We start from the raw sequence: 26,283 nt of genomic DNA on the forward strand, positions 1-26,283 counted from the left end.
ATTTAAATGAAATGTGATACATAGGCACTTGGAATAAAGGAAAATCTAGCGCTAGTTTCAAAATTTTATTTTGCGCATGCGCAGTGCCAACTTTTTTATCTATGGAACTATTTAAGTGAAATTTGATACTTAGGCGCTTGGAACAAAGGAAAATCTAACATTAGTTTAAAATTTAGGTTTGCGCATGCGCAGTTCCAACTTTCTTATTTAGAAAAGCATTGAAATGAAATTCTTCTCATAAACTGAAATTGAAGTAGCACGTCAACAATGGATTGCCCATGTGCAACGCTATCTTTCATATTTGTGGGCGGATTTTTACGATTTTAACAGAAGTTGCATCTTACAAATGGGAAATGAATGCAAGTGGAAATGCGCTTTATGTAAATCGTTTACGATTACTTTTTAACTTGTTACATCTTTTCGCGTGTTTTGCACGCATTATTTTTCATTTCACGTCTTTTACACGCCTCTTTGTGCCTCTGTCACATCTCTTTCAAGTTTTTTTGGCTTCTTTTCATCTGCCTCACTTCCGTCTTGTTCACGTCCATATAGGTGAAGATCGCTTCGATACGTCAAAGGTAAAAAACGGTATGATTAAATTTTGCTCATTTGGACTACCTGCCCGTCCATCTGTCTAAATGCTACATGATCACTCCGTCTGTTTGTGTATAAGTACAATTTTTCAAATCTGTTTTCAGTCTTATGTTTATCACTACCCAGAGAAGAACTGATTAAATTTTCAGTGACCCAGGAGCTAGTTTGCTATATTTGTTACAAGGATATTATATATCTTATTTGCATCCCCTATATTTTCCCCCCTCCCTGCTTCAGATATCCATCTCACACTTTATTCACGCCTCCTTCGCACATTCTTGATAACTCTTTTATGCCTTTTTACCACCTTATTCAACTACCCTTACCGCATTATCACAGATAAATTGGGTATTTTATCTGCGCCTTTATCTTACGTCCCATCCAGCGGCGCTTCCACAAAAAAAACCGATCAGGGCATCTTTTCGAGCCCAACTACCTTCCAGTTTCCAGTATTCCATGTCGCAGATCGAGTTCAAAACAGTAACTCCCTATATCCATGCTTATGAGAACTTTTCTTCAATATCAGCAACGAGAATTCGAGACTAGTTTCTCCGAGGAGGTAACAAGGGATCCATCCGCAGCATCCCAGAAAGAAAGAGAGCTTTTTTGTAGATGGTTGCTTTTTGGCACATCAAGTATGAATTGCCATATTGCAACGAGCGAAGGGTAAAAAAGAACCAAACCAGAACACGTGCCTTAATTATTATTTGTCTTTTAAACAATGTTTATAGATATTAAACATAAAGAAATATTTAATTGTCATTTCGCTACCACTCGAACTATGAGGATGATGATCAAATTTGTTGTCCCACTGCCCGGAGAATTATCTCGTGTACCTATTATCAAACAGTCGAGTATTAAAGTGTAATTAACCGTTCTATATACCTGAACGTGAGGAGGAGTTGCTAAAACGTATTCAACGGCGTCACAAACGTCTTTAATCTTCAGGCCCGGACACATTTGCACCTCTTTCACGGTAGCTGACAACTCTGAATTCTCGAGAACCCCAGCCTCAACGAATCCCGGACTGACACTCTGCATTGTTACAATAACGCACACAAATGCGATTAAATGAAAAACTTACCGTAACCTTTATCTTGCTACCGACGGCGTTCAATTCTTGGCGAAGTGTTTCGGTTAAGGCGGTCACGCCGAATTTTGACGCGCAGTACACGTTCACATTGGGGACGTTAGGGACGTAGTGTCCTCCGGTGCTGTTCATGTGAACTATGTGACCGTCGACACCATTCGCGCGCATGATTTTGATAGCTTCCCGCGTCGCGACGCACAATGCCAAGAGGTTTGTGTCGAAGATCTCCCACCAAGCTTCCGTCTCGCCATCTAGAAGACCCTTGGCACGTGCCAAACCGGCGTTATTTATCAAGATGTGCACGACTCCCACGTTCTTCGTAGTCCAATCGAATGCGTTCAGAACATCGCTCTCTTTTGTTACGTCGGCGACTACGGGGATGAACGTTCCCTTTCTTCCTTTCAGCTTATCTGCGAGTTCGTTCAGTTTATCTTTGCGTCTTGCCAATCCCACCACCTGGAACAGAAATACTCAGTTCGAATCAATTTTACGACCCTTCATTTGTTCAACCCTGACAACAATTCATTTCATCTAAAACGCTTTCGGATCAATTCACCTTACTGCCCTGACAGGAAACTCTCAATGAACGAGGTCAACGAGTCATAATGCTTTCCGCACTAATACAAATATTACTTGACCTTTAATCCGCAATCAACGAGATGCTCAGCAAGTCCTCGGCCAATACCAGCACTGGCACCTGTCACAACTGCAACTTTATCGCTCCACCGTTCCATTTCGTCACACGCCACTTACTCGTATGGTCACGAATCAAATCCAACTTCAAATCTATGATAATTTTTGGTATGTACGTACTATTTTTAACCGATTACATAATCTGTTTGTGTTTACGTAAAAATTAAAGTGAAATGGAATAGGCGTGTATCACGTGTACATTCAGAAACGGGAAGATAGGTACCTGACGGTTTATTGTTTTATTTTCAGCTTTTTCATCGTATTTTATCTCATTTTCATCGTCATCATCAATGGTGCTCCGCCTGGCGTCTCCACTTCTCTTTGTCAGCAACTCTTCCCTCCGTCATCGCATATCCTTCTCTTCTCTTCAACTGTCTGATCATTGTCATTCTTCTTCCTCTCCTGAGATCCACCTCCAGAGTTCCTCCCCCAAAAAACATGTCCAAACCTATTACTTTTTCTTTCTTCATTCCTAACTGTATCTGACCATTTGATTTTCAGAACCCTTCTCCATAACGAACCACATTTTCAGACTTTGTATTGTTTTCTTCTCTCTCTCTCTCTCTCAGCTACTGTCCACGTTTCGCAGCCATATGTAAAAAGGCACTTCACTAATCCTTTTCTTCAATCCCAGCTCCATTTTAGTTTCTATTAATAGGAAAAAGTTTTTTTCCCGAACATTTTTGGGGTAGTCGATTTTCGCGGTGAAAAGCAAGAATTTTCTTATTTCTACCTGAGCTTCCTCTAGTTTCTTTTATGTTTCTACCTTTTTCGCGCTCTTTCAAATTCCACACCTTGCTTTTGTACAGGCTGTTTAGTACAAGAGAGGATGATTTCTGAAAGGCAGAAGGTCGAAGTTGTTTGAGGATAGGTTCCACTCCTTAAGTAATTAAAACATTTAATCAACTTACATAATTCATAGCGGTCGTCACGCAAAACAAATTCTAGTGGGACAATGACGTAATTTACGTCTGGAGGTCGATGGGTATTTTATGCGCATTCGAAAGTGCACTTCGGCCAGAAATGGATCGTTGGTATGGCAAAGTGGCGGTAGTTACCGGTGCTAGTTCTGGCATCGGGGCTGCGATCGCAGCGAATTTGGTCAATTCCGGATTGAAGGTGAGCGCAAAGTTTAGATGATGTTGCAAAAATTGGTTGTAGGTGGTGGGTATGGCGAGGCGCAAAGGGCGGTTAGATGAATTTCAAAAAAATCTGGAGGGAAAGGCGGGTCAGTTTTTTCCTGTGGAAGCCGACGTTAGTAAAGAGGGCGATATTTTCCGTGCGTTCGATTGGATAACGCAGAACGTTGGGGTCGTACATATCTTGGTGAATTGTGCCGGTATCATTCGACCAAAGGGTCTAATAGATGGAGAGACGAGTCACTGGAGAGAGATATTTGACACCAACGTGCTTGGGTTATGCGTGGCTACAAGGGAAGCGATCAAAATAATGAGGGCCAATGAGATCGATGGTCATATTGTACACATAAACAGCGTCGCAGGCCATTACGTGCCTCATTTGCCCGACATGAATGTCTATCCAGCGTCAAAATTTAGTGTAACCGCGCTGACCGAGACTCTGCGACAAGAGCTGAACGCCATCAATAACAAAATTAAAGTTTCGGTAATTTAAAACGATAATTTCCACGGGTTGCTAATCGCCATTCCTAGAGCATCAGTCCCGGTTTAGTTAAATCTGAATTGGTTTCTGGTGTAGATGTGAGATATGTCGAGGACGACGTCCTTGTTTTGAACCCCGAAGATATTGCCGATGCTGTCGCATATGTCATTAGCACCCCTCCTCACGTTCAAGTAAAGTATAGCCTTTTCCAAATGCCATTACTTCTGTCGTTTGTAGGTACACGAACTCACCATTAGACCCATAAGTCAAACGGCTTGAGAAACTGAAAGTAATAGCTGCACTAAACCGTACGAATTAACATTGATCTGTTACATTAGAGAACTGGTAAACAAGTAATTGATAAATGGATCTGCCATTTAGGTGTAATTGACAGATTGCACATACTAGATAAAATGTTTTATGTTGTACTAATTTAACTTAATCTCACTTAAATGCTTCTATGTAATTACAAAGATTGTCTCGAGGATTGTCTACTACGTCTTTCTTTTACTGGTTTTAGTTTTGATATGGTGCATGTTTGCACATTGACAGAGCCTCCTCCCAAATGGCGTTCTGGAAAATCACAATGATTATTTATTGATAAACCTTGGAGGACTCGCCTTAAAATTACAGTTCACGAAGTGGCACGTTTGTTAGTAGACCAAAGAAGGCTTATAAACGGCGGCGAGGGGCAAGTAGACAGTCAGACATAGACTACAGACAATGTACCTACTATTGTAGTGTTTTTTATTCGACAGTACTACTCTTTAACTTTTCACATTTATCCATTTCTTCAGGTTTCCGATCCTTCGATTTCCTCAGGATTCTTTAGAACCTTCCACTTCTCCTGTTCCTTCGAGTTCTTTCAATTTTGCAAAGGACTATTTGGATTCATTGTACGTTTCGGATCCTTTTGATTTTTTCCATTCTTTGTATTCTCCATATTTCTTTTCATTTCACGGTTTGTTTGAATACCTTTATGTCTTCTCCTTGGTTTCTTCCGTGCTCAAATGTTTCACGTTAAGATTCTACAAATCGATTAGATCCCTCAAATTCCTCAGCTTCCACTTCCGAGGCATCTACTCAAAGGTATTTTGACTTCCTTAAAACGATAGTGGCGACTTCCGATCTATTGTGAGGCCATCGACGTACCTACTCTACATCGCATTTTAACAAAATAAAAAAATGCATGTCCCTGTTTATATCTTTTAATGCGAGTTCATTCGCCAATGATAATTGGCAAAAAAGGAACAAAGAGATTAACTTGTACTGCGACGTTGTTGAGGTTTACCTACAATTGGATAACGCAGCATGTTGGGATGGTGGACATTTTGATATATATATATATATATATATATCGAAATTACTAGTTCAAAAGTTACAGCCCTTTGAATTCTCTTTCGAAATTAGTTTCTAGTCCATAACTTTTCATTGAGACGTCTAATCGAAAAAGTACGAACCGTTTTGGATTCTACGCACCAAAATTAATAAGAAAAAGGTAACACTGCCTTTTTTTTGGCACAAGAAAAAAATTGTCTCAGATCGACCGGAAAAAAATATTTTCTTATAGAATGTGGCCTGTAGAATCCATAATTTCAAACAGTTCCAAGATCGAGCTACTAGATCAAAAGTTACAGCCCTTTGAATTTTTTTGCCGAAATTGGTTTTTTGCCCATAACTTTTGATTGAGACGTCTAATCGAAAAAGTACGAACCGTTTAGGATTCTACGCACCAAAATTAATAAGAAAAAGTTTTTTCCCGAGAAATTTTGGTGCAGTCGATTTTTGGAAAAAAAGGAAGCCGGGAAAAAAAATTGTCTGAGATCGACCGGGAAAAAAAAAAACATTTTCTTATAGAGTTTGGCCCGTAGAATCCATAATTTCAAACAGTTCCAAGATTGGACTACTAGATCAAAAGTTACAGCCCTTTGAACTTTATGTGTATATATATTATATATATATATATATATATATATATATATATATATATAGATATATATATATATATATATAAAATAATAGAAATGCATAACGACCTGTACAGTATAACAAACAAACATGATTCAGGTAACGGTACGTACTATATGGTCTAAGAAGGGTACATATAAAAACAAAGCTTGGAGCACTCTACGCTTAAATAACAAACATTAGCATAATTCAAATAAGTATTAATAAATTTTGACATGAAATTCAAAGATTGGTGGTTAGTGCAAGAAAGAATAAAATGATTTCTACCTGTAAATTCACTTTTCAAACAAAATAAACATTGAAAAAACCGGCCCTCCGTTACTCGAGAGCTTGGATCAGAGACTTGCTATAACTAGACTGCGCTTAACGTATCTAAGGTGTTGTCGACACAGTATGCAACACACAATGCACCGCGGGGCAAAAATCGCTGAGATGATATGCAATATAATGAAATAAGCTGTTATTTTAGTTAAGGCGCCTATGAACTGAATCTGAAATGACCTATAAAAGGACAAAATAGTTTATAAAGGATACGGTTTTACAGTTGCTTTGGAAATTAGGTCGATGTTGGATATTGTAGGAAATATAGTACACATTAATCCTACGGATTTTTATTTTCGATAGTTATCATATTTTTTGAAATAATTAGAGTCGTTGATAAAACGAGCGACTTTCCCATTCACTTAAAATAACGTACAACTATTATTCGACATCCTTTACCAGCAAGACAACGGCAATACCTATTTGCCTATTAGGTATAGACGTAAATAAGTACTTACTGGTACTAAGTATATTTCAGGTTTGGTTACAAGAAAAATAGCTAAGTCTGTTAAATGTTCCATATGTGCAGATGCGATATTATTCGCATCAGAGAGTCATTCAAAGCTTTTAACTAGAAAAAATCTTGGAGGATTGTTGCACGTATCAAGCGATGCATTAAAAATTTGTCAAATTGCTGAAAATGTGTTCAGGTTTTTCATTCAATCCACACCACACCGCGTTGTAAACAAAATGGTTATCAGCAGTCTAAGAAAAATAAATAACAGTTACAGCCCATTTGGGTTTTTGGATAGGCATATATTGAATCAAAATCCGCTAAATAATCATATCTTACTACTTACATCTTTAGTTTTAAGAGTATATTTTCCCATACGTGTTCACCACCAAAATACACATATAAATCAAATTAGGACTAGAGTAAGGCAGTTATATACCAATTTAGTTCAAATAAAATACCAATAAATTCGATTAAAACAGTTAACAGCTATATGTTATCTTTTTTTGCTACTAAAATTTAGAATAAACATGGCTAAAGCAAGCTACAGAACGTACGTCTGCCCCGCGATGAACAGTTGGTTGCCTATCCTATCTTGACAACAGGCGTTTATAGTAAAATCTACGTTACGCGCGGTCTAGTTATAACAAGTCTCTGGCTTGGATCGTTTCGTTTTAGACAAAAAGTGATGAATGCGGTTTTTCGCGATCTTTCTTGAATCGTATGGTCTTTAAACGTATTTTACCGATCTTTTGCGTTCCACTTTTTGCCCAAACTTATAAGGTGGCAACTAACCGTGTAGAAAGGACAATGTGTGACTCATCTTCGCTTCGTTGTCGGTCTCAACTGTATAACATAGGTATGCGAAATTAGACTTCGCACCTCCATTATACAAACAATGTATGTTCAATTGACTGTTTCAATAAATATGCTAGGCCGGAAATTTACATTTTGTGTAAAACATAATAGTTAATATAGATAACATGGCTTCTATCATTTGCCCATCATGAATCGCTGGAATGGTAAAGTGGCTGTTGTTACTGGCGCAAGTTCTGGAATTGGTGCTTCCATTGCAACGCATTTAGTCAATTCAGGATTGTTGGTGAGGGTTCAGGGAGGATGTTAACATTTGTACGTGCAACAATGTATTATAGGTCGTGGGCGTGGCAAGGCGCAAAGATCACTTGGAGGAATTGCAAAAGAAACTGGGAGAAAAATTTTCCGCTGTCTTTGCTGATGTTGGGAACGAAAAAGATGTTTTTAGACTCTTCAGTTGGATAACGCAAAATATTGGTGTTGTGCATGTATTAGTTAATTGCGCCGGTGTTTTTCGTCCAAAAGGACTTTTGGATGGGGAAACGAGTGACTGGGTGGAAACGTTTGACACTAATGTAGTTGGACTGTGCGTCGTAACAAGGGAGGCAGTCACAATAATGAGAGCCAATGGAGTTGACGGACATATTGTTCATATAAGCGGTCTTGCAGGCCATTACGTCGTTCCTCTGCCCTATATGAATGTGTATTCGGCCTCCAAATTTGGCGTAAGGGCTTTAACTGAAACCCTTCGACAGGAGCTGATCGCCTCAGGTAGCAAAATCAAAGTTTCGGTACGGTGCAACGATGTGTTTATGTTCTCTTACCTAGTACCTTGTCTAACTTTCAGAGTGTTAGTCCGGGTTTCGTATTATCAGAAATGACATCGGGTGAAGGAGCAATATGTTATCAGGACGGTACATCTATTTTGGCACCCGAGGACGTCGCCGAAGCGGTTTTGTATGTCTTGGGATCTCCAGCTCACGTTCAGGTAACCATATTCAGAACTGCAAGCTGACTTATATGAGTATCTCACAACAGGTTCACGAACTTATCATCAGACCTGTTGGCCAAATCTTCTAATCAATGTAGAAACAAGAAACTTTTAGTAATAAAGATAAAATTAATAGATATAGTTTTTCTCGTAGATTGAAAATTTACATAATTGTCGTTTTGTTCCATCACAACTTACTGGTACAATATATGTTTGGTTATACTTGATAAGAACTAACAATTTGGCCGGAATTGTTTCATCAACGTTCTCCGTTTCTCTGGACTTCGGCAGATCAGTGTCTTTACTATGCTATCTTCTGCAAATTAATGGCATAAAACGTTTTCAGATCAAAATCTTCGGATGTTGCGATTTTTTTGATATGATGCTTGTTGTCCTTGCTTGTAGGGGTTAGGATGCTAATTTGGTGAACAAAGTGGAATGCTTAAAGCCACTAATTCCCCCTCCACGTTGAAATAAAATGTGGCAAAACAAGAAATTAGGTGTATTTGACAAGTTTCTAAGACCAATACATTTTAAGTGCTACTACGTTCTTAACTTATTCCTGGAGGACACTAAATGTTTTCACCGATAGGTCGGATCATTAACTCTTGGACCTACAATTGGGATTAGTAAACTACCTACACGAACTTCAAGGCCCAACTCACGTGAGCATGAGGAGGTGTCGATAGCACGTATAAGGTGGCATCCGCAACATCCTCTGCCAAAAGCTTTGGAGCTTTCGCAAAGAAATCCCTCAAGTCTTCATTGTGCAGAAGACCAGATTGGAATTCGGTCTCGATTGGTCCTGGACTGATACTCTGAAATATTCCAGTTACAAACGCACCGTTTTAAGGCGTAGGTATCTACCGTAATTTTGATTTTACTCTCGATGCTATTGAGATCCCTTCGAAGAGTCTCGGTGAGGGCGGTCACCGCAAACTTGGTTGCCGGATAAACGTTTAAATCGGGCACATTCCCAATGAAATGGCCCAGTGCGCTGTTTATATGTATAATCTGTCCGTCTATCTGATTGTCGATCATATCGCGTACAGCCAGTTTGGTGGCAATTGTGAGACCGAGGACGTTGGTTTTGAGCACCTCCATCCAATCTCCTGGATCTCCGTCGATCAAATTCGACGATGTGGCAATTCCGGCGTTGTTAATGAGCACGTGGATGGGTCCCAAATTATTCTTGACCCATTCGAACGCCGCCACGATCTCCTGTTCCTCGGTGATGTCGCATTTAAACGCGTACAATTTGCCCGACTGGTTTTCAAGGCGATTAGAAAGTTCGTGAATTTTTTCTTCACGACGCGCAAGACCCACGACCTTAAAGAACGAATCACCTTTATAAACATGTGAAGACGTTATTACAAACCTTCAGGCCGTTCTTCACCAACGCTTCTGCAATTGAAGCACCACACCCTGCACTCGCACCTGTGACAATTGCAACTTTGCCGATCCATTTCTCCATACTTAGCACCATGTTGAGTGATTGCGCGTTTTCTTGCTTGTAGTTATCCTTCCCTTGCTTGGTTTATTTTATATTGTGACACACTTATCGGAGATAGTTAGACCTCACACCTCAAAATTGCTCGTCAGTTATTCATTTGGAAAATGTTGCGGTTACTAAATGAATATCCCTATTACATATTTATAATATAATTAGTAAAATCATTATCAATTTTGGTTGCTATATGCATAGTATTCGGCTGTTAATTAGAGGCTTTTGTTTTATTTTAATTGTAATTTAATACAAAACTCGTCAGTAAAATGTCATTACCTGACTCGGAAATTAAAGCACTCGGCCCCAAAGGGGTCTCGCACTTCAATATTTCCTCGCCAGTAATGTATCATTTTCCTGACTTAAGTAAATAACTATTGTGGGATTTTGTAGCACCTGCTGCATAAACAACGATTCCAACGTGATATTAACACAAATATACAGTGTGTAAAGCGATGGGGTACACAAGAGGAAATTTTTTTAAATATTGATTCATGAAAAAAAATTATTTTTCATATTTTTTTGCTTGCTTTGAAAGTACCAATACAAGGCACGTATCTACTACTATATTTATTGATACATGTTGAAATACACCTTTTTCAATATTCCTGGTATACTACAGAAATATACAATGTTATCTGGGTTCTAGTTTCTTCTTGCCTCCGCGGTAAGGGCCTGCAAGCTCTGGAAAAAAAGCGAATACGCACGGCAAAGCATTTATCAAATATTGAGACGGACTCTGGATTTGTTCCGTGAGTTTTAATGTCCTACTAGAGCTTTCTATACGTTTTCCAGATTATCATAGGCTCGTCTTGAGAAGGCATCAGGCAATAGAGTGGGCATACGGAAAAATTACAGAGCAATTGAGAACTTTTAAACTCTTTTGGATCGCACTGCTTGACCATTTCTGTCCTTTTTTCAGAGGTTTTTATGATGTCCTTTTAGATTAGTTGCGCCACACAACCGTGCAAAGGACTTGAAAGCTCTGGAATAAATGTATAAAACGCTTTGCAAAAGATCTAAAAAGCTGCGAACGGCATTGGAAAGGTCCAGCATGCCATATGGAATGTTCTTTCAATTAAGCGATTGTTACATATTTCTTATAGCATTAAGTAGGTACCTATTTTGACTTGAAGGGGTCCTTGGGAAGTATTTTAAACACATTAAACAACCTTATACAGTTGGGACAAAAAAGTCCGCGTCGCCCCCCTCCAACCACCATAACTTTTGAACTGTTTTATGTTACCATAGAAATTAATTGAAACGGTGCTACACGAGATAATTCTTTATTTTTTGACTTGAATCTGACAAATATCAGGTTAGATCTAAAATTAAGTGTTAGATGCTAAGGTGAAAAATAGGTACCTCTGGAAACTAAGTCCATATCAAGAAATCAAATTATAAATTGGCCACCATTGAAGTTTAGTTTCAACAGAAAAAATCTAAGAGAAAAGTTAGCAAGTTACGTATCTTACTCAAATTTAAAATGAATAGGTACCTACTTAATATTAGGAGGACAATCTATAGTGGACTTGGATGATAATAATAATAATAATAATGTTTATTGTGAAAAACACAAATGGTAGGAATTCAGCCAAAGCTGTTCTTCCACTCCACCAGCAAGTACAGATAAATTACACTAGGTAACTTAATTTTAGTGCAATATAAAAAGAAAGAGAGGATAAACTATAATAACAGAAAGATAACTTACAAATAATTTTAAATAGATGTAAATGAAATAGTTAAGTAAGTATAATATCGTTGAGTCAAAGTTATTCAATGGTATAATTCAATCATTTGGGGTTGCAAAATATTTGTTTAAAAATCAAAAAAAAATGAATATTTCTGAAAGATTATAACTTGAAAAGCTGGTAGAAGTGACCAAAATTACGCTACTTTGATTATATTAGGAGACACCTCTTTGATAGAAACAGGAAACAAAAATTGATTTGTATTGCACTACAACGTAATCTAATCATTAATTACAGTATAGTTAACAAGTGATATTAATGTACCTAATCTTTATACCATTCACTCACCAACATAAGGAAATTAAAAATACTTTTTATTTTATACATTATTAACATACATAGAAATAGATATAGAAAATGTTTGGCATTATTTCATTAAGGCACTTAACATTTAATGTAATTATAGACATTAGCTTACATTTTAATGGAAGCCAATATTGTAATTTTCCGTTCAATTTGCTGTATCACAGAATAAACTGTTACAAGAAGGCACACCGGCTTGTAAGAAGAATTCCCAAAGAAATACCATTAGTAAAAGAACGGAAATGTGCAAAATGTACAATAAAAGAAATTAATCCACCTGCCCCTATTGTTTCTCACTTGGTTTCTCAGTTTTAGGCGAATCATCACTTTTACCAGTGAGGGACACTAAAAAAGGGTTCAATGATAAACAAACAGACAAGATAAGTACAAACATACCAATAATAATGATAAGAATGGCAACTCCAATTACACCAAGTATAATCATCATCTTCATATTTTTCCACCAATATTTCTTGTGTAGCCTCTGAGCTTGCTGTTCAAATCTCTTTCCACCCTCCTGGAGGGCATCAGCTCGACTGTCCAATTCAGACAGTTTTTGATCACGTTCTAGGACCTTCTCTACATTCACTCTCATTATACCAACCACCTCGTTGACCTGGTCCTGCGTTTGTTCGAGCACCGTCTTTTTACCTGGCATCGCGTTTTGACTTCCTGATGGATTATCCATATTTTTTCACCGACTAATTAATTTTGACGTTATGATAATAGGTGAGCGACCACCAAACGATGTCAAATGGATCTCTATTATTTCTTATGTAACCAGGAATTAATTAAATTTTTTGTAGGTAATTACTTACAGGATTAAAAAACTTAAATATATGAAGACGTCGATAGAAAATAGAAATGTTACTTGACTTGTCACGTAGAAAATTATAAATAGAACAGAGGGCGTTATTTTCGACAGTCAATTATCATACTGTAGTTCATAATTTATACAACAGTGGCGTAACATGCTTAATACAGAAATACCCGCATTGCGTGTTGGCTGAAATCATTTCTGGTATGCATCGCAATCAACTGATTTTTTTTTTATTCCATACATTTTTTATTAGCTTAACACTCTTATCAAACTGATTTCTAATTTGTAGCGCCACTGTCGCTTAATATATTTTTTATTATACCGGAATAACAATCTCCGTTTTAAACACTCAAATGCGTGCGAAAAAATGCCTGGGGTTGAAATAAAAAATCTTCTTAGATCGCTTTCTGTAAATGCAGAACATTTCTTTGGCTTGTACCTATCCTTTGGTTGAAGCTGTCACAAATGCGCGTAATTTAGGGCATGTTTCCAAACCTGTTCTCTAGCCTGTTCTATTTTTTAATCGCAGCATTGTTTGAAGTTGTGAATGAATGCACCAAAAGGTAGAAGTTTTAAATTGCCATTTCCTTCATATATTCCAACATTATAGATGCATTTAAGACTTTATTCGTAAGTAACTTCCTATTCATCCATCGAAACAGCTTTTCATATTCTTTATAATAGGCTTTGCTGGATTTGGATTTTATACCTACCAACGTTTAGTTTGATTTTTATAAGCAAACGTCAAGTGACATTTCCATGGAAATCGTGAAATTACGAACACCCAGCCCACTTAATTAGACATGTATTCGAGTATAACGTCAATATTTATTTATTTATTTGCCATTAAACTCGTTGCGCGTGCTTTAAAGACTTGATTATACACATATCTTAATATACTATTTAAAATTGTCAACTCTTATCAAGATTATATGTTTCTCTACACCGATGGCTCAAAAACGAATATGGGTACTGGATCTGCCTTTTCTACTGATGACGCTGAGTATGAGTGGTCAATGGGAATCCACGCATCTATATACACAGCTGAACTGTATGCAATTTGGCAAGCTCTCCGATATTGCGAATTGCATACAGATAAAAATAAATTTGTTATTATAAGCGATTCACTGAGTTCTTTAGTCAGTTTGAAAAATCCATATTCAAAACATCCATTAGTACAGATGATACTATCAACACTGAAACATCTTGCAAACCTTGATATCCTTGTTACATTCCTATGGGTCCCTAGTCATGTAGGTATAAGCGGCAATGAAAAAGCTGATCGTGCTGCACATCGAGCAGCTATAGAAGCGGGAAATGATACAACAGATAAGGTCTGGATCTCTAGTTCTAGCGACATTAACAAATATCTGAAAAAGAAAATAAATGTATCATGGCAACAAACATGGCAACAGTACAATACTCACCTAAATAGAGTTCAAATGACAATTAATGGGTGGAGAGCACCATTATCACTTCCTAGAAAAGACATCACCGTTCTACATCGGTTAAGAATAGGACATACAGCAATAACACACAAGCATTTATTAACAAAAGACCCACCCCCAGTGTGTGCCAACTGTACAGTACCTACCACTGTTGAACATATTATATGTATATGTCAACTATATGCACCTTTACGTCAAATGTACTCGATATTTGATAACTTACCTGATAATATAAGAAACAAAGAAAACATAAATAATCTTCTACAGTACCTAAAGGCTGCGAATCTCCTTGAGAAGCTGTAATAATGAACTCTAGATGGCGCCAAAGACCTCAGCAGTTAATGCGCCGTAATTTATATTAAAAAAAATTATAACACTGCCATTTTAAACCGCTTCTAAGACTCGTTTGATAAGTTATCTATAAAATTCATTGTTTCTTATAAAGTTCGTCGTCAATGCTTAAAGTACGCTGCTTAATTTTTCGTACCTAATGTTGTTGATTCTTATACTCGCTCTCTTCGGTCGCTCGGATTGTCTTCAGCAAGTACCCTTGTATTTAGCATTAATTTTCGAATTTCAGTTTCTCGTGTAAATTTTTTTTGTATGTAACAAAAGGTAACGTACTCAGTTTTAATTGCATTCTTCGTTTTATTGTAAATTAGTATTGACTTCAGCTGGTTGTAACTGACCCTTGAATTGGGTTGTTATTTGCGATTTTCACAAGATTTAAAGTTTCTTTTGATGTGTTTGTGATTGGCCATTTGTTAATTATTTTCCCCCATGCAGAGGTAAATGCCGAAGTTATAAAATTACTTAGCGGCATTCATCTCGAAGTTTTGTTTGGTTCCTCTTCAACATTATGCGGTTAGTGGCGGAAATTCCGAAATGCATTCACAGCTACTCGGGATGGCGCAGTTAGGAAACCGTATTAGGTGTGCGTCTTTTCCTTTGTACTTCTGTAAATCGCAAAGTATTTAAGATATTAATAGTCATTTACTTAAGCCTCATGTCTGATAGGTCATCAGCGATAGCCTCCGAGTTGTTTGTACCACATCAGACACTGTTACTAGAAATGCAGGCTGAAGATAACTTAACAGCTGTACTTTATGGCGTTGGCGATCTTCGTTTGGTAAGAAAATGTAATAGCCGAAACAATAAGTGCCACTTATCCGTCCCCTTTAGGAACAGCGACCAATTCGTGAACCTAAAGATGACGGTATGTTGACCTCTTAGACTATGACTGTAATTATCCGTTTCTAGAGGTTTTGCTTAAAATTGATGTCGTGGGGATATGCGGATCTGACTTACAGTTTGTATACAATGGGTACATCGGGAGTTTAACCGTTGACAAACCGGTGGTTCTGGGTGAGTGGAAATGAAATTGCTGTGAAACTAATGAGCATTTCAGGTCATGAAGTTTCCGGAACTGTTTGGAAGGTTGGAAGGATGGTAAAGAATTTGAAAAGAGGTGATAAAAATGGTTTCACTTGAGCCGTGTTTCTGTAATTGATTGTTAGGTAATCGTGTAGCTGTTGACCCTGGAGTGGAGTGTGCTAAATGCCGTTATTGCCGTGAAGGTCGAGGTAACCTTTGCATTAATTCCATGTTCGCTGGTGCGGCAAAAGTCGACGGTTGCTTGAGTCGTTTCTACACCCATCCAGCTAATGACTGCTATAAGTGAGTTCACCGAGTGTCTCGATTGGTCAGGTCTGTGTCTTTTTAGGTTGCCAGATCACGTATCTCTTGAGGAGGGTGCTTTCCTCGAATTAATTTCTGTTGGAATTCACGCCTGTAAGAGAGGCGGTGTTGGTTTCGGGTCTGTAGTGTTAATACAAGGTTCTGGATCGCTTGGTTTGGTTACTCTATTGGTATGCCGAGCGTTTGGAGCCTCGAAGGTAATCATGACAGGTGTGTACATCTAAGTACTTGTAGAAGAAGTACACAGTTTTGCTGATTATAGATTACCTACAGTCGCGACTGGACAAGGCAAAAGAGTTGGGGGCGGACCTTATTGTTCAAGTCCATCCCAATGACATAGCCGAGGTGGTAAACCACAGGATCATATCAGCTCTTGGTCACCACGCAAGCATTTGCATCGATTGCGTAGGAACCGAATTAACAATGTCCCTTGCATTAAAGGTCACTGCTTCGGGGGGCATAATCGTCCTAGTTGCGGTCGGTGGGGGACCTACAGTTAAAATACCGATAACGGAGGCAGTAATTAGAGAGATAGACATTCGTGGTGCTCGCCACTACATTAATAGGTAGCACCTCCAACAAAATTACCTTCGAGTGACTTTATTTTTACAGCTACTCCATTGCACTTGACATGGTGGCAAGCGGAACGATTGATGTCAAACCTCTCATAACCCACCATTACAGATTGGAGGAAATATTGAAGGCACTTAACACATCCAGAACACGCGAGGGGGATGCCATCAAGGTCTTTGTACATACAAATCGCGATTGGGTTTGTTGAACAAACGAAAGGATGTAGCCGCTTTGGTGGAATTGAAATATATCGTTATACCATTGAATAAAGAATTATTCAATGGTTATACTGAGGATAGCTAGGTCAATGAATCGCAGCTTTCTAAATAAATCTTTTATCTAGCTTTATAAACTATTCCAAATGTGTGTCAAAGAAAATTGCATTTATACAGGATTCAAGTGTAGCTCTTCACCAGTAAGGAACCAATAATTATAAAGCCTCATCTTTCGCAATGTGCTATCCTTTTGACACTGAAGGTCCTGACGTTATCTATAAGACTTTCCTAATTGCTTCTATGAGTAATACTCGTGCTGTACAGCGTAGTGACTAAACAAGATAATTAATCTACGTCTAGCTGCCTAAAGTTACCATTTATGCCCAAAAATTCATTTTCAGGCAATTTCACCGGACGAAGCTCTTCGTTGACCCTTAATGCTTGTAAATGTTCAAGAAGTGGTTTCAATTGTATAAGTTTCATTTTCCAAATTTCTAAAAATTTTGAAAATTATCGGCTACTCCCCAAAGATTCATACCTTGGTACTCTAATAATGATTTCTGCGTTCCTCCAAGATCTGACGGAAGATAGCACTTGGGTACAGCCTCGTGGAGCGATTCCAGGTTCTGATGTGTCTGAACCTAATAATTAGTTAACTTTTAAGACTTTACAGCGGAGGGAAACCTACCCGGCTCATTATTTTCTCCTTGAAATACTTCGAGAACATTGCCACAGCAGACTCGATGAAGGTGGGCGCGTTGATGATGTGTATACCTTCTATGCTAATCTTGTACAGCTTCTAAAATGGCTTCAGTGCTAATGTTTAGAGCGATAGGTACCCACCTCCATTAAGTAGTTCATCTTTTTTAAAATCGTGGGTGAAATCTTCAGTACGTGGCCAATTGTAGTACCCTGAAGATCGTAAATGTAGATATCACTCAGGCAGAAATCCTCGCGCAGTCTGACTTCAATAATATTCATCAAGTAACCCAACGTATCGATCACGTCAAATTTTTCGACATTCGCATCCTTCAGCTTGAAGCAGATTATTCTACTAAACGCCGCCGTTGGCTTTGGAAGAGGAACCAAATAACTGAAATTTCTAAAAGTAGTAGAATAACGATTTTGCGATCATCCTTCTTACACCGTTTGTGTAACGGATCTCACTCGTTCGCCGCAAGGGCCATGGCCGTAAAATTCGGGAAGCAACGTACGTACCGAAAAGTAGACGTCCAATTTCGACTTGACCGCCTCGACGTGAAATTTGTTCGTGATCAAGAACCGTTCGATTAACTCGTCCACTGATCAATCAGTTACAAGTCAGTCATCACTTTTGCGACTCACCTGGTAGCTCCGGTAGATGGGGTTGTTTCCGAAACCATTCCTTAACCTTTTCAACATCGATCCTAGCGGCTTCCTCGGTTCGACCGTATAGTTCTAGAACTTTCGGTCGCCAGCCTTCTACCACTTCCAATACGACGATCTTCGACATGGTAAAGAAGAATGCGAGTTTCGCACCCATAAAATTTACAAGTTATTTATGGTAATGGAACTTCCGTGTACCTTGTTTGATGCGAGATAAAGGTAATTGTGTGTGAAGGATATTGTCACTGGCGTATTGGGATCAAATGACACAATATCTAATGCGAGACCCTCGTTTAGACCAAATAAAATCGTCGATAGAAAGTTTATGATAAGAAATACACGGCATTGCAAACTATATGAATAAGCAAATTTTGACGTGTGTCAACCCATTTTTAAATGGTTTAAATTAGTACTTTTTTATCTGTTAAAACCCTATACCAAGGGGAAAATTGACATTTCCATAAACAGAAATGTCTGCTACTGAATTTCGAAAAACCTGAAACCCAGTTTGTTCCTGATTCAAATCGTCAACAGTCATTAAAAATTCACTTTCAACGAGTAGTCCAATTTACCAGGCAATGCAGAAGGTCCAATTGTATTGCATAAGACGTTCCTACATTCAATTTTCCGAAATGCTTCTACCTTTCAAACGAGAAAATATACTGTAATTTGGAGAAAACTTCGACTCGTCGATATTTGGAATTTTTACATTATATAAAAACAGGAGTCGGATCGTTTTGGGGATTTTGGATAGTACTTTATGCTTAAAGTCAATTTAACATTCCTGAAGAGATCGACCCACGGAAATTTATTCCGTGAACAAATTTGTATATCAATAGAGGTGAATAATGCGAGCAAAACATTATAAAAATTTAATGTTAAGCCTACAATTTTCTATAACGTACAAAAAAACAAATTTGTTTTATTATTTATTAAATGTGTTAAAACAGACCTAACCATGAATTGGTTGACCTGAGTCCTGAGATCTTTATAACAAAAGAACTCACCCCAGCCCAAACTAAAATTCACTTTCACTAACAACAATCTCAATCTGTATGGATTAATACCTTAATGGCATTATCTTCACGGGTTGTTGCTGTATTGAAGGCCTTTTGTACTTCGTCAATTTTGTAATGGTGGGTTATTAAAGGTTTGACGTCAATTGTTCCAGTAGCCACCATTTCTAACGCCTCATGGTAGCTGAAATAAAAGCACATAAATTAGAAAAAAAAAACACTGATAAAATGTGATTTATATTCCAAAACGTGATGAATATTGGCGATAAGTCTTTTTTCCAAATTTATATCTAAGAATAAAGCTCACTCGTAATTGTTATAGTGATGATTGCCACGGATATCTATCTCTCGAATTACTGCTTCGGTTATTGGAATGTTAACTGCAGGTAGACCATGAAAACCAACTATCACTGCCACACCACCAGAGGCGGTTGCTCTTACAGCAACAGTGATTGTTAGTTCGCTACCCACACAATCTATGCTAGTGGTAGGGTCACCAACGAGTGCAGATATTACTTTTTGCTTAACAACATCGGCCGAATCTCTTGGATGAACCTGAACAATAAAGTCCGCTCCTATTTCCTTGGCCTTGTCCAACCTGGCCTGTATGTAGTCTGCAACCATTAAATCGTGTAACCATTACCCACGGCAACCACAAACCTGTCACCAAAACCTTTGAAGCGCCCAGTGCTTTAGACACTAACAAGCTCATCAAACCAACAGGTCCAGCTCCCTGTACCAAAACCACGGATCCATGTCCAACACGACCTTGCTTACACGCATGAATTGCAACTGAGACAAGTTCAACTAAAGCACCTTCCTCGAGTGAGACGTGGTCCGGCAACCTACAATACCATCAAGAGTGGCCAAAATTCAATCGCTCACCTATAGCAAAAATCGGCGGAGTGCGCGAAATAACGACTCAAGCAGCCGTCAGACTGTAGCGTCCCTGCGAACACTGCGTTAACACACAAGTTACCTCTCCCGCTACGGCAGGGATCACATCTGAAACAATGAACTCCAGGATCCACAGCGACACGATCACCTATCGACTAACTACAAGAACCAGTTCACAAAACGCCTCCCCTCACCTTTTTTTAAGTTAAGCACATTATTGCCAACTTTCCAAACAATTCCGGAAACTTCGTGTCCTAATATGTGCGTTAAGTGCAATTCCACAGCAATGCCATACTTACCGAGTACTGCCGGTTTATCAACAATCTTAGGTCCGATACGTCCGTCGTTCACTAGATGCAAGTCCGATCCGCAAATTCCAACAACGCAAATTTTCAACAAGACTTCTACAACGGGAAACACTAAAAACTATCTTTAACATGAAAACCTACCGTCATCTTTAGGTTCGGAGATGGGCCGTTTCTCCTAATGTTAAACGCGGAGTAATTCGCGTCAACTTTGGCATTTTTACTTACCAATCGAAGGTCTCCAGCTCTGTAAAGTACAGCGGTGATGTTATCCTCGATCTGCATGTCTGACAACTGGATAAATTCTGCGTGGTCTTTGCGTTATCAAAGTGAAGGGGTTATCAAAGGTGCAGGGAGTTTGTTTTGGTGAGACTGTTCGAAATAATACTTGTGTTGTAACTTTTGAAATAATGATTTTAAGCTGAAAATCAGCCCTGTGATGTATCAGCAACGTTAAACTTAACGTGCAGGTTATCTGTAGAAAACGTTATACTAATTAATACCGCAAAATAACGTTTTTTGGCAAATAACCTGCACGTTAAGTCTGACGTTGCTGATACATCACAGGGCCGAATCTCTGGTCTCATTTGAAGCTTTCGGGTTTAAGTCGCGCCAGCATGGCCCACAACTCTGTGGAAAAAGTGCATCTTGAGCTAGTCCGTGAAGATCCGTTATGGCGCGACCGATCCGTCGAAAGTCGGTACCTAACTTTAAAGGTGCGTCGTAGAAATGTATTTGACAAATCCTAACAGAAACGCTCACCACGATGCGTGAATTTTCATTCAGGAAAAAATGAAAGCACTGTATGGGACATTACCAAGAGTTAAGAAGAAAAATGATGGGTTAATCTCGATGTGTAGGAAGATAAGAAGCAAAATCAGGATCGACGAAGAGTGGCTCTGGTGAAGATGAAATCTTCAAATCCGATTGGTCGTTCACTCGTTCTATATCGCCATGGCTACATTTTTAGACTCGAGTCTTCAAAACCAACCTCTGCATTTTTCTTTCAAAAATTCCCCTTATGTAATGGTTTTGTCCGTCTGTCCGTATGTTCCTCGTCTAACTCGAGTAGGAAAATAGACAGCGATGTCAAACCTTCCCCAACAGATTTCTACGAGTTTCCAAGATCAGTGCTATTGAGTATAAGCCGAATTAAAAGTCTGGTTTCCGAATACGACCAGAGTGACAAAAAATTCCCCTACATTGAAAATCGTATGCGATTCTTCGTATATTGTCTATTATATTGAAAAATTTGGTCTCGGGGTTCATAAGGAATATAATAATACATAGAGATACAGTTTTCAATCGGAAACCTGTCTGTAGTTATCGGTTTTTTTGCACCACGATAATGCCGTGACTAAACCGTCAACTAAAAATTAACATTGAAGTTTCCTTCCTATTCTCCTTCATCCATCCACGTATCGACTCATGTCGTCTTTGTTGCGTCAGTTGCCACGGCTACGTTTTGTCAATATACGACGCAATTGCAAATTGACGTGATGTGTGCGTTTCGAAATCTAGACCAAGAAAATGAAGAATTTAACAATTTCATGCACCGTGTCAACGATGTCAACAACATCGTGCAGAAAATGAGCTCAAACGATCCCGCTCTCCGCGAAATCGGCTCGAAGGAAGCCGACCGTTATCTGAACAACGAGAAGAGCATCCTCTACGAGAATATTTGCGAGGAGACGGTCAAGCTAAGGGTAACCAATGACCGAACAGTCATCAACCAGAGGGCGCTAAGAGACGAGAAATTGGATGAGAACACCATGTCACAAGGTTAGCTGGATGCCACATTTCTGCAGTCACTTTTGGTGAAATTTCAGAGACCTTTATGAACGAAGTCTCACGCGACGCCGACAAAAGGTATAAGGATCGACTGATTCGGCAGGAGAAGGCAGATACATTGAAAGTTAGAGCAACTAAAGCGTTCAGAAGAGGAGAGTTCGAGAAGGCAGTCACGTTATACTCACAGGCAATCGAACAAATAAGGGATAGCTGCATGCTGTACACAAACAGAGCGCTGGCGTACATAAACCTCAATTTCTACGAAAAGGCAATCGATGATGTCGAAAGGGCATTAATGTTAAACGAAGGTTCGCTACGTGCAGGTCTACTGTTGGCGAAAGCCCACTTTCTGAAAAACGATAAAAAGAAATTTTGGATAGCGGTTGAACAGGTGAAGGAGAAGAACCCGAAACAGATTTCTTTTATAAACGGTAATTCCTTTTCCTCGGGGAACATAAACCGGTACAGTGTGTTTCAGAGTATATTGAAGAACTGGAGTCACAGAAAAACGTTGCTACCAATTGAAGCATTAAAATAAAATCGATTTTTATCATAACGATGAATTGTATATTGTTCAAGAACACCCCTAATTCTAAATTATTTCTAATAAATTCATTCATTCTGATTTCTGTACCCCAGTACTGTTGATGGCGAACTCCAACTCATCAGGTTCTATTCCTGTAGCAGCTTCACATTTTTACGTGACATAAAATTGCAAAATGATTGAACTGCCCACATTTATTGTAGTTTTTCTCAAACGCGGGACATTCACGAACTGCATGAACAGAGCGGCAACCTCTATCCCTTCCGGGATAGGACCGTGTCAGCGTTTAACGAAAAGGCAACGTTTCGTCGACTTTCGTAAGGGGCTTCATCACGAAAAGAAACAAAAATAACAATCAACAAATAAAATATATAAAACAATGGAGCAACACGTACTACTATACTAAATTACACACGCTGGAAAACACTGGAAAAAGGAGGCTAAACCTAGCTGACCCATCAGCCAGAGCGGAGAAGGTGACCATCCCTCGTCACGGTTGAAATTTCGACATTCTCCCCCATTCATTTTTAAATTTGTTTATAGAAAAGGTAACTCATTTATTATCATTATGTGATACCCAATTTTGAGATCAGTATCTGTTACAAATACGTAACCTACAATTTGAAACGCATCAATAACGGTCGAACTCACCAATCGTCTCACGAATTGGATGCCATGCGGAGGGTTTTCCAAGTTGCCTTCGTACTTGGGTGGGCGAAAATGGGAGAAAATTGGCAAGTTTCCCATCAGGATGATATTGAAACTAGAAGGTTCCTGACGAGCGCAATACGAGAGACGTTTAAGGACGATTGGCATTTATACGTTTTGTTTGACAATTACGGTGCAGATTTGTTACCTGAGGATTTGGAGAGGCCTCTTGTAATGGTAAATGTCACAAATCCCGTGACCTTTTCTTTGAGCGGTAGCCTCAATTATCTAACTTACGCGTCTAATTTAACGTCTTTGATATCATTATGGAACCGGATTATTGCAAAGGAAGAAATATGGCATCCAAATAAGTCTCCACGTGGTAAGTTTCTTGTTGTGACCTCATCGAGTGCTGTAAATGAGATATTCATGTGGTTTTGGAAGCTGGGAATTATGAACATAGCTGTATTTGTTGACCACGAAAAGCAACTGTATACAAGCAGTCCTTATAACAAGAAGAATAGGTGCGGAACCATTTTTAAGGAGTTCGTCGTGCAAAATTTCTCGGGTACTGCCAATGTGGATTTTCAGTTACTCAACAAATTTAACGGTTGTCAAGTGCTTTACATCTCATTGCCTGATGAGCTGGAATCATTTCCACGGCTAATAGCAGACGTAACCATGTCGTATGTCCGTCAACGATTCGCTATTACAATTAAACCGGTGGACATAAGTAAATTGCCCAAAAATGCGAATAGGGGCGTTGCAGTTTTTTACTTCATACTGCTCGATTGGTCGTGGGATGGAAGCGAAACATTTTATTGGGACGAGTACGCATGGATTGCACCTTCCATGGAGCATTCAACTTTTACATTAATTGATAGAACTTTTGAGTACAGAGTATGGATTTTAATCGCATTTGCGTTTGTTGCGTCACTTTGTATATGGTGGTGTCTCGTTGCTAAATATCGGCGCAGCTTCTACTTGTTTTGCAAACTGAGTCTAGAACTCTTCTCCTTAACGACATGCGGTGTTATACACAGAGTGCCAAGATTCCAAGCCCTTAAGTGCATTGTGCTTTCGTACCTTCTTTACTCAATGTTAATGCAAACAGCGTTTAAAGCCAATTTGGTAAAATCACTCACGGTCAGCAGCATACATCATATCGATAGTTTGCAAAAGGTTGCATCGTCAGATCTTCCGATCTGTACTCCTAAAGGAGTGCTACAACTATTCCATGCGACCGCAAGAAAGGGGGAGACACTCTACGCTGTAATTGAAAAGAAACTAATCAAGTGCAGCACGTTGTCCTGCTCGGATATTCAATTTCCATGCATCTTCTTGACACTGCGTTCGCATTTAGATCTGTTGAAGCTGGACCTTACCAAAATCAGAATAACCTACAACAATTCGTTAGCGACCAGACCACAGTGGAAACTCTTCGGTCACAGGGGCAACCAAATGGTAAACTTGATAAATACGGCCATTCACACGGTCGTCGAAAATGGTGAATACCAAAAAGTGCACGACGAATATTATGCAAAATTTCGCTCGAACGAGGGAGAAAACGATCGTGATCCTGTAGCTTTAAATATAGGCCATATGCGTGGTGTATTTGTTATCTACTTGATAGGTTGCGTTTTGGCACTTCTCGTGTTTGGTTTAGAAGTTTTGGTGCACAGAATCTGTAACGAGTGATTTTAATAATACTGTTTTATCTATAGATGTTGCATTCCTTTGTGAGCTTTATGGGAATAAATGTGTAATAGCAATATTCTTTTGCAGCATTTTACAATTAGGCGGGGCCATTATTTCCTAACTATTAAGTGCAGTTAAGTTCCAAAAACGGCTCTAATGGGCCCAAAAAGTATGGTTGTGCCATATGTAAGAAATCAGGATGACACCTGAAAGACTTCCCCAACGCTGTAACAGGGTGGTACCTACAAAACCCCACCAGCGCCATACCGAACAAGGTAGCCCTAAGAATAAAAGGGAAGCGCGAGAGGAGCACAATTGCATCCAAAACAACGTTAGAAAGGTGTAGAAAGTTGGCACCAATTTTTAGCAATATGGTGCGAAACGGAATAGCTTTGCGCTGGGAACGCTCTGAAGAAGGTCTGAGTCGCACCAAGACGTATTCAAAATTAAAAGGCTCTAATGACGCCAAAGTACAATCGGAACCCGAGTGCTACTCTGTCATCAGAGCCTTTCAAGTGCACTGCGTTCTATTGCTTTCCAATTTCAACGTGAAATATTGACTGTAATGAGAAAGTTTCATTTTATTTCCTTTTCTCTTAACTTGTCTTTTATATTTTCCGTTATTACAACTCAAAATCCTGCGCGTGCGTACAGTTTAAAGCTTCTGTAATGTATTGATTACCATTTACCTACTTTTAAATATTTTGTTGGTGACCCAGTTACACCACGTAAACTACTCAATTTTAAGATCAATAACTGTTTTACGTACCTAGGTACTACCTATACTGATATATAGGTAATTTGAAACGCAGGCCAGTTATTCTTCGTATTTCGGTGTGCGAAAATCGGCGAAGTTTAAATACGGCGATCTGTCGAGTGGCAAATCCGGTAACCTTGCTTTTGAGTGGTTGCCTCAATAATTATGTAATTTACGCATTTAAATTGACATCCTTCCCGACATTATGAGAACATTGTAAAGCATGAAATTTGGAATCCAAATAAATCTCCACGTGCTGGCAAGCTTGAGTAAAATATTTACGGGAGTTTACTTGGAAGAGACTAGCAATAAAGGTCGCGGTATTTCTTGAGCAGGAGAAAAAACTGTAGACCTACCAGTAACCCTTAAAATGCATAATTTCAAACAGTTTCAAGATTGGGCT

The 26,283-nt window shown here is 38.9% G+C and overlaps 9 protein-coding genes across 17 annotated transcripts; 4 read left to right on the top strand and 5 right to left on the bottom strand.

Moving 5' to 3' along the window:
• Positions 1–1,280: 1,280 nt before the first annotated feature.
• Positions 1,281–2,458, bottom strand: LOC116162560 (farnesol dehydrogenase-like). The gene is made up of 4 exons (XM_031476202.1): positions 2,323–2,458; positions 1,679–2,140; positions 1,480–1,629; positions 1,281–1,430 (listed from the first exon to the last, which is right to left on the bottom strand). Exons 1-4 carry the CDS (start codon positions 2,416–2,418, stop codon positions 1,389–1,391), a joined length of 750 nt encoding a protein of 249 aa, XP_031332062.1. The 5' UTR covers positions 2,419–2,458; the 3' UTR covers positions 1,281–1,388.
• Positions 2,392–16,988, top strand: LOC116162554 (sorbitol dehydrogenase-like). 4 transcript variants are annotated; one of them, XM_031476193.1, is made up of 9 exons: positions 2,392–2,485; positions 15,391–15,502; positions 15,556–15,589; positions 15,634–15,738; positions 15,782–15,841; positions 15,891–16,050; positions 16,097–16,281; positions 16,334–16,637; positions 16,684–16,988. In XM_031476193.1, the coding sequence occupies exons 1-9, from the start codon at positions 2,442–2,444 to the stop codon at positions 16,850–16,852; spliced, it is 1,173 nt and encodes a 390-aa protein (XP_031332053.1). In that variant the 5' UTR covers positions 2,392–2,441; the 3' UTR covers positions 16,853–16,988. The 4 variants fall into 4 exon arrangements, with proteins under 4 accessions (XP_031332053.1, XP_031332052.1, XP_031332054.1 ...); XM_031476192.1 differs by lacking the exon at positions 2,392–2,485 and adding an exon at positions 15,048–15,305; XM_031476194.1 differs by lacking the exon at positions 2,392–2,485 and adding an exon at positions 15,051–15,343.
• LOC116162558 (farnesol dehydrogenase-like) lies at positions 3,344–4,329 on the top strand. Its single transcript, XM_031476200.1, has 4 exons — positions 3,344–3,496; positions 3,539–4,000; positions 4,048–4,188; positions 4,235–4,329. Exons 1-4 carry the CDS (start codon positions 3,359–3,361, stop codon positions 4,274–4,276), a joined length of 783 nt encoding a protein of 260 aa, XP_031332060.1. The 5' UTR covers positions 3,344–3,358; the 3' UTR covers positions 4,277–4,329.
• Positions 7,352–8,989, top strand: LOC116162561 (farnesol dehydrogenase-like). Its single transcript, XM_031476203.1, has 4 exons — positions 7,352–7,842; positions 7,895–8,347; positions 8,404–8,544; positions 8,595–8,989. The coding sequence occupies exons 1-4, from the start codon at positions 7,747–7,749 to the stop codon at positions 8,634–8,636; spliced, it is 732 nt and encodes a 243-aa protein (XP_031332063.1). The 5' UTR covers positions 7,352–7,746; the 3' UTR covers positions 8,637–8,989.
• Positions 9,035–10,361, bottom strand: LOC116162559 (farnesol dehydrogenase-like). Its single transcript, XM_031476201.1, has 4 exons — positions 9,926–10,361; positions 9,415–9,876; positions 9,213–9,365; positions 9,035–9,161 (listed from the first exon to the last, which is right to left on the bottom strand). Exons 1-4 carry the CDS (start codon positions 10,031–10,033, stop codon positions 9,120–9,122), a joined length of 765 nt encoding a protein of 254 aa, XP_031332061.1. The 5' UTR covers positions 10,034–10,361; the 3' UTR covers positions 9,035–9,119.
• LOC116162563 (synaptobrevin-1-like) lies at positions 11,598–13,033 on the bottom strand. Of its 2 annotated transcripts, none has more exons than XM_031476207.1 (3): positions 12,924–13,033; positions 12,502–12,876; positions 11,598–12,450 (listed from the first exon to the last, which is right to left on the bottom strand). In XM_031476207.1, exons 2-3 carry the CDS (start codon positions 12,791–12,793, stop codon positions 12,389–12,391), a joined length of 354 nt encoding a protein of 117 aa, XP_031332067.1. In that variant the 5' UTR covers positions 12,794–12,876; positions 12,924–13,033; the 3' UTR covers positions 11,598–12,388. The 2 variants fall into 2 exon arrangements, with proteins under 2 accessions (XP_031332067.1, XP_031332068.1); XM_031476208.1 differs by having other exon boundaries at positions 12,502–12,867; positions 12,924–13,009.
• A 14-nt stretch (positions 16,989–17,002) lies between the features above and the next one.
• LOC116162557 (alpha-tocopherol transfer protein-like) lies at positions 17,003–18,960 on the bottom strand. 2 transcript variants are annotated; one of them, XM_031476198.1, is made up of 7 exons: positions 18,204–18,960; positions 18,004–18,160; positions 17,703–17,952; positions 17,548–17,658; positions 17,398–17,494; positions 17,234–17,353; positions 17,003–17,191 (listed from the first exon to the last, which is right to left on the bottom strand). In XM_031476198.1, the coding sequence occupies exons 1-7, from the start codon at positions 18,379–18,381 to the stop codon at positions 17,148–17,150; spliced, it is 957 nt and encodes a 318-aa protein (XP_031332058.1). In that variant the 5' UTR covers positions 18,382–18,960; the 3' UTR covers positions 17,003–17,147. The 2 variants fall into 2 exon arrangements, with proteins under 2 accessions (XP_031332058.1, XP_031332057.1); XM_031476197.1 differs by having other exon boundaries at positions 17,398–17,500.
• A 123-nt stretch (positions 18,961–19,083) lies between these two features.
• Positions 19,084–20,849, bottom strand: LOC116162556 (sorbitol dehydrogenase-like). Of its 2 annotated transcripts, XM_031476196.1 has the most exons (9): positions 20,671–20,849; positions 20,587–20,620; positions 20,437–20,541; positions 20,332–20,391; positions 20,126–20,285; positions 19,901–20,085; positions 19,548–19,854; positions 19,292–19,424; positions 19,084–19,242 (listed from the first exon to the last, which is right to left on the bottom strand). In XM_031476196.1, the coding sequence occupies exons 1-9, from the start codon at positions 20,725–20,727 to the stop codon at positions 19,228–19,230; spliced, it is 1,056 nt and encodes a 351-aa protein (XP_031332056.1). In that variant the 5' UTR covers positions 20,728–20,849; the 3' UTR covers positions 19,084–19,227. The 2 variants fall into 2 exon arrangements, with proteins under 2 accessions (XP_031332056.1, XP_031332055.1); XM_031476195.1 differs by having other exon boundaries at positions 19,084–19,424; positions 20,671–20,848.
• On the top strand, positions 20,692–22,850 carry LOC116162562 (RNA polymerase II-associated protein 3-like). 3 transcript variants are annotated; one of them, XM_031476205.1, is made up of 4 exons: positions 20,692–20,808; positions 21,050–22,224; positions 22,272–22,664; positions 22,712–22,850. In XM_031476205.1, the coding sequence occupies exons 2-4, from the start codon at positions 21,942–21,944 to the stop codon at positions 22,756–22,758; spliced, it is 723 nt and encodes a 240-aa protein (XP_031332065.1). In that variant the 5' UTR covers positions 20,692–20,808; positions 21,050–21,941; the 3' UTR covers positions 22,759–22,850. The 3 variants fall into 3 exon arrangements, with proteins under 3 accessions (XP_031332065.1, XP_031332066.1, XP_031332064.1); XM_031476206.1 differs by having other exon boundaries at positions 20,750–20,808; positions 21,036–22,224; XM_031476204.1 differs by lacking the exon at positions 20,692–20,808 and having other exon boundaries at positions 20,974–22,224.
• The last annotated feature ends 3,433 nt before the right edge of the window (positions 22,851–26,283 follow it).

This window comes from Photinus pyralis, unplaced genomic scaffold (assembly GCF_008802855.1).
Source record: "Photinus pyralis isolate 1611_PpyrPB1 unplaced genomic scaffold, Ppyr1.3 Ppyr1.4_LG10, whole genome shotgun sequence".
Lineage (NCBI taxonomy): Eukaryota > Metazoa > Arthropoda > Insecta > Coleoptera > Lampyridae > Photinus > Photinus pyralis.

Excerpts from the sequence above, each read along its gene's own strand:
- LOC116162560 (XM_031476202.1), bottom strand. The coding sequence starts at position 2,418 with ATGGAACGGTGGAGCGATAAAGTTGCAGTTGTGACAGGTGCCAGTGCT. Across the intron at positions 2,141-2,322 it reads TCGTTGATTGCGGATTAAAG|GTGGTGGGATTGGCAAGACG; the intron begins GTCAAGTAATAT and ends TTTCTGTTCCAG. Across the intron at positions 1,630-1,678 it reads GTAGCAAGATAAAGGTTACG|AGTGTCAGTCCGGGATTCGT; the intron begins GTAAGTTTTTCA and ends GTAACAATGCAG.
- LOC116162558 (XM_031476200.1), top strand. The coding sequence starts at position 3,359 with ATGGGTATTTTATGCGCATTCGAAAGTGCACTTCGGCCAGAAATGGAT. Across the intron at positions 3,497-3,538 it reads TGGTCAATTCCGGATTGAAG|GTGGTGGGTATGGCGAGGCG; the intron begins GTGAGCGCAAAG and ends AATTGGTTGTAG. Across the intron at positions 4,001-4,047 it reads ATAACAAAATTAAAGTTTCG|AGCATCAGTCCCGGTTTAGT; the intron begins GTAATTTAAAAC and ends CGCCATTCCTAG.
- LOC116162561 (XM_031476203.1), top strand. The coding sequence starts at position 7,747 with ATGAATCGCTGGAATGGTAAAGTGGCTGTTGTTACTGGCGCAAGTTCT. Across the intron at positions 7,843-7,894 it reads TAGTCAATTCAGGATTGTTG|GTCGTGGGCGTGGCAAGGCG; the intron begins GTGAGGGTTCAG and ends AATGTATTATAG. Across the intron at positions 8,545-8,594 it reads GATCTCCAGCTCACGTTCAG|GTTCACGAACTTATCATCAG; the intron begins GTAACCATATTC and ends ATCTCACAACAG.
- LOC116162559 (XM_031476201.1), bottom strand. The coding sequence starts at position 10,033 with ATGGTGCTAAGTATGGAGAAATGGATCGGCAAAGTTGCAATTGTCACA. Across the intron at positions 9,366-9,414 it reads AGAGTAAAATCAAAATTACG|AGTATCAGTCCAGGACCAAT; the intron begins GTAGATACCTAC and ends GGAATATTTCAG. Across the intron at positions 9,162-9,212 it reads CGACACCTCCTCATGCTCAC|GTCCAAGAGTTAATGATCCG; the intron begins GTGAGTTGGGCC and ends TCCCAATTGTAG.
- LOC116162563 (XM_031476207.1), bottom strand. The coding sequence starts at position 12,793 with ATGGATAATCCATCAGGAAGTCAAAACGCGATGCCAGGTAAAAAGACG. Across the intron at positions 12,451-12,501 it reads CATTCTTATCATTATTATTG|TGTCCCTCACTGGTAAAAGT; the intron begins GTATGTTTGTAC and ends ACCCTTTTTTAG.
- LOC116162554 (XM_031476191.1), top strand. The coding sequence starts at position 15,259 with ATGCATTCACAGCTACTCGGGATGGCGCAGTTAGGAAACCGTATTAGG. Across the intron at positions 15,503-15,555 it reads GCGTTGGCGATCTTCGTTTG|GAACAGCGACCAATTCGTGA; the intron begins GTAAGAAAATGT and ends CGTCCCCTTTAG. Across the intron at positions 16,638-16,683 it reads GCTCGCCACTACATTAATAG|CTACTCCATTGCACTTGACA; the intron begins GTAGCACCTCCA and ends TTATTTTTACAG.
- LOC116162557 (XM_031476197.1), bottom strand. The coding sequence starts at position 18,381 with ATGGGTGCGAAACTCGCATTCTTCTTTACCATGTCGAAGATCGTCGTA. Across the intron at positions 17,354-17,397 it reads ATCATTATTAGAGTACCAAG|AAATTTGGAAAATGAAACTT; the intron begins GTATGAATCTTT and ends CAAAATTTTTAG. Across the intron at positions 17,192-17,233 it reads TGAATTTTTGGGCATAAATG|TCACTACGCTGTACAGCACG; the intron begins GTAACTTTAGGC and ends TATCTTGTTTAG.
- LOC116162556 (XM_031476195.1), bottom strand. The coding sequence starts at position 20,727 with ATGCAGATCGAGGATAACATCACCGCTGTACTTTACAGAGCTGGAGAC. Across the intron at positions 20,286-20,331 it reads TGTGCTTAACTTAAAAAAAG|GTGATCGTGTCGCTGTGGAT; the intron begins GTGAGGGGAGGC and ends GTTAGTCGATAG. Across the intron at positions 20,086-20,125 it reads TCCGCCGATTTTTGCTATAG|GTTGCCGGACCACGTCTCAC; the intron begins GTGAGCGATTGA and ends ATGGTATTGTAG.
- LOC116162562 (XM_031476205.1), top strand. The coding sequence starts at position 21,942 with ATGTGTGCGTTTCGAAATCTAGACCAAGAAAATGAAGAATTTAACAAT. Across the intron at positions 22,225-22,271 it reads TGAGAACACCATGTCACAAG|AGACCTTTATGAACGAAGTC; the intron begins GTTAGCTGGATG and ends GTGAAATTTCAG. Across the intron at positions 22,665-22,711 it reads ACAGATTTCTTTTATAAACG|AGTATATTGAAGAACTGGAG; the intron begins GTAATTCCTTTT and ends AGTGTGTTTCAG.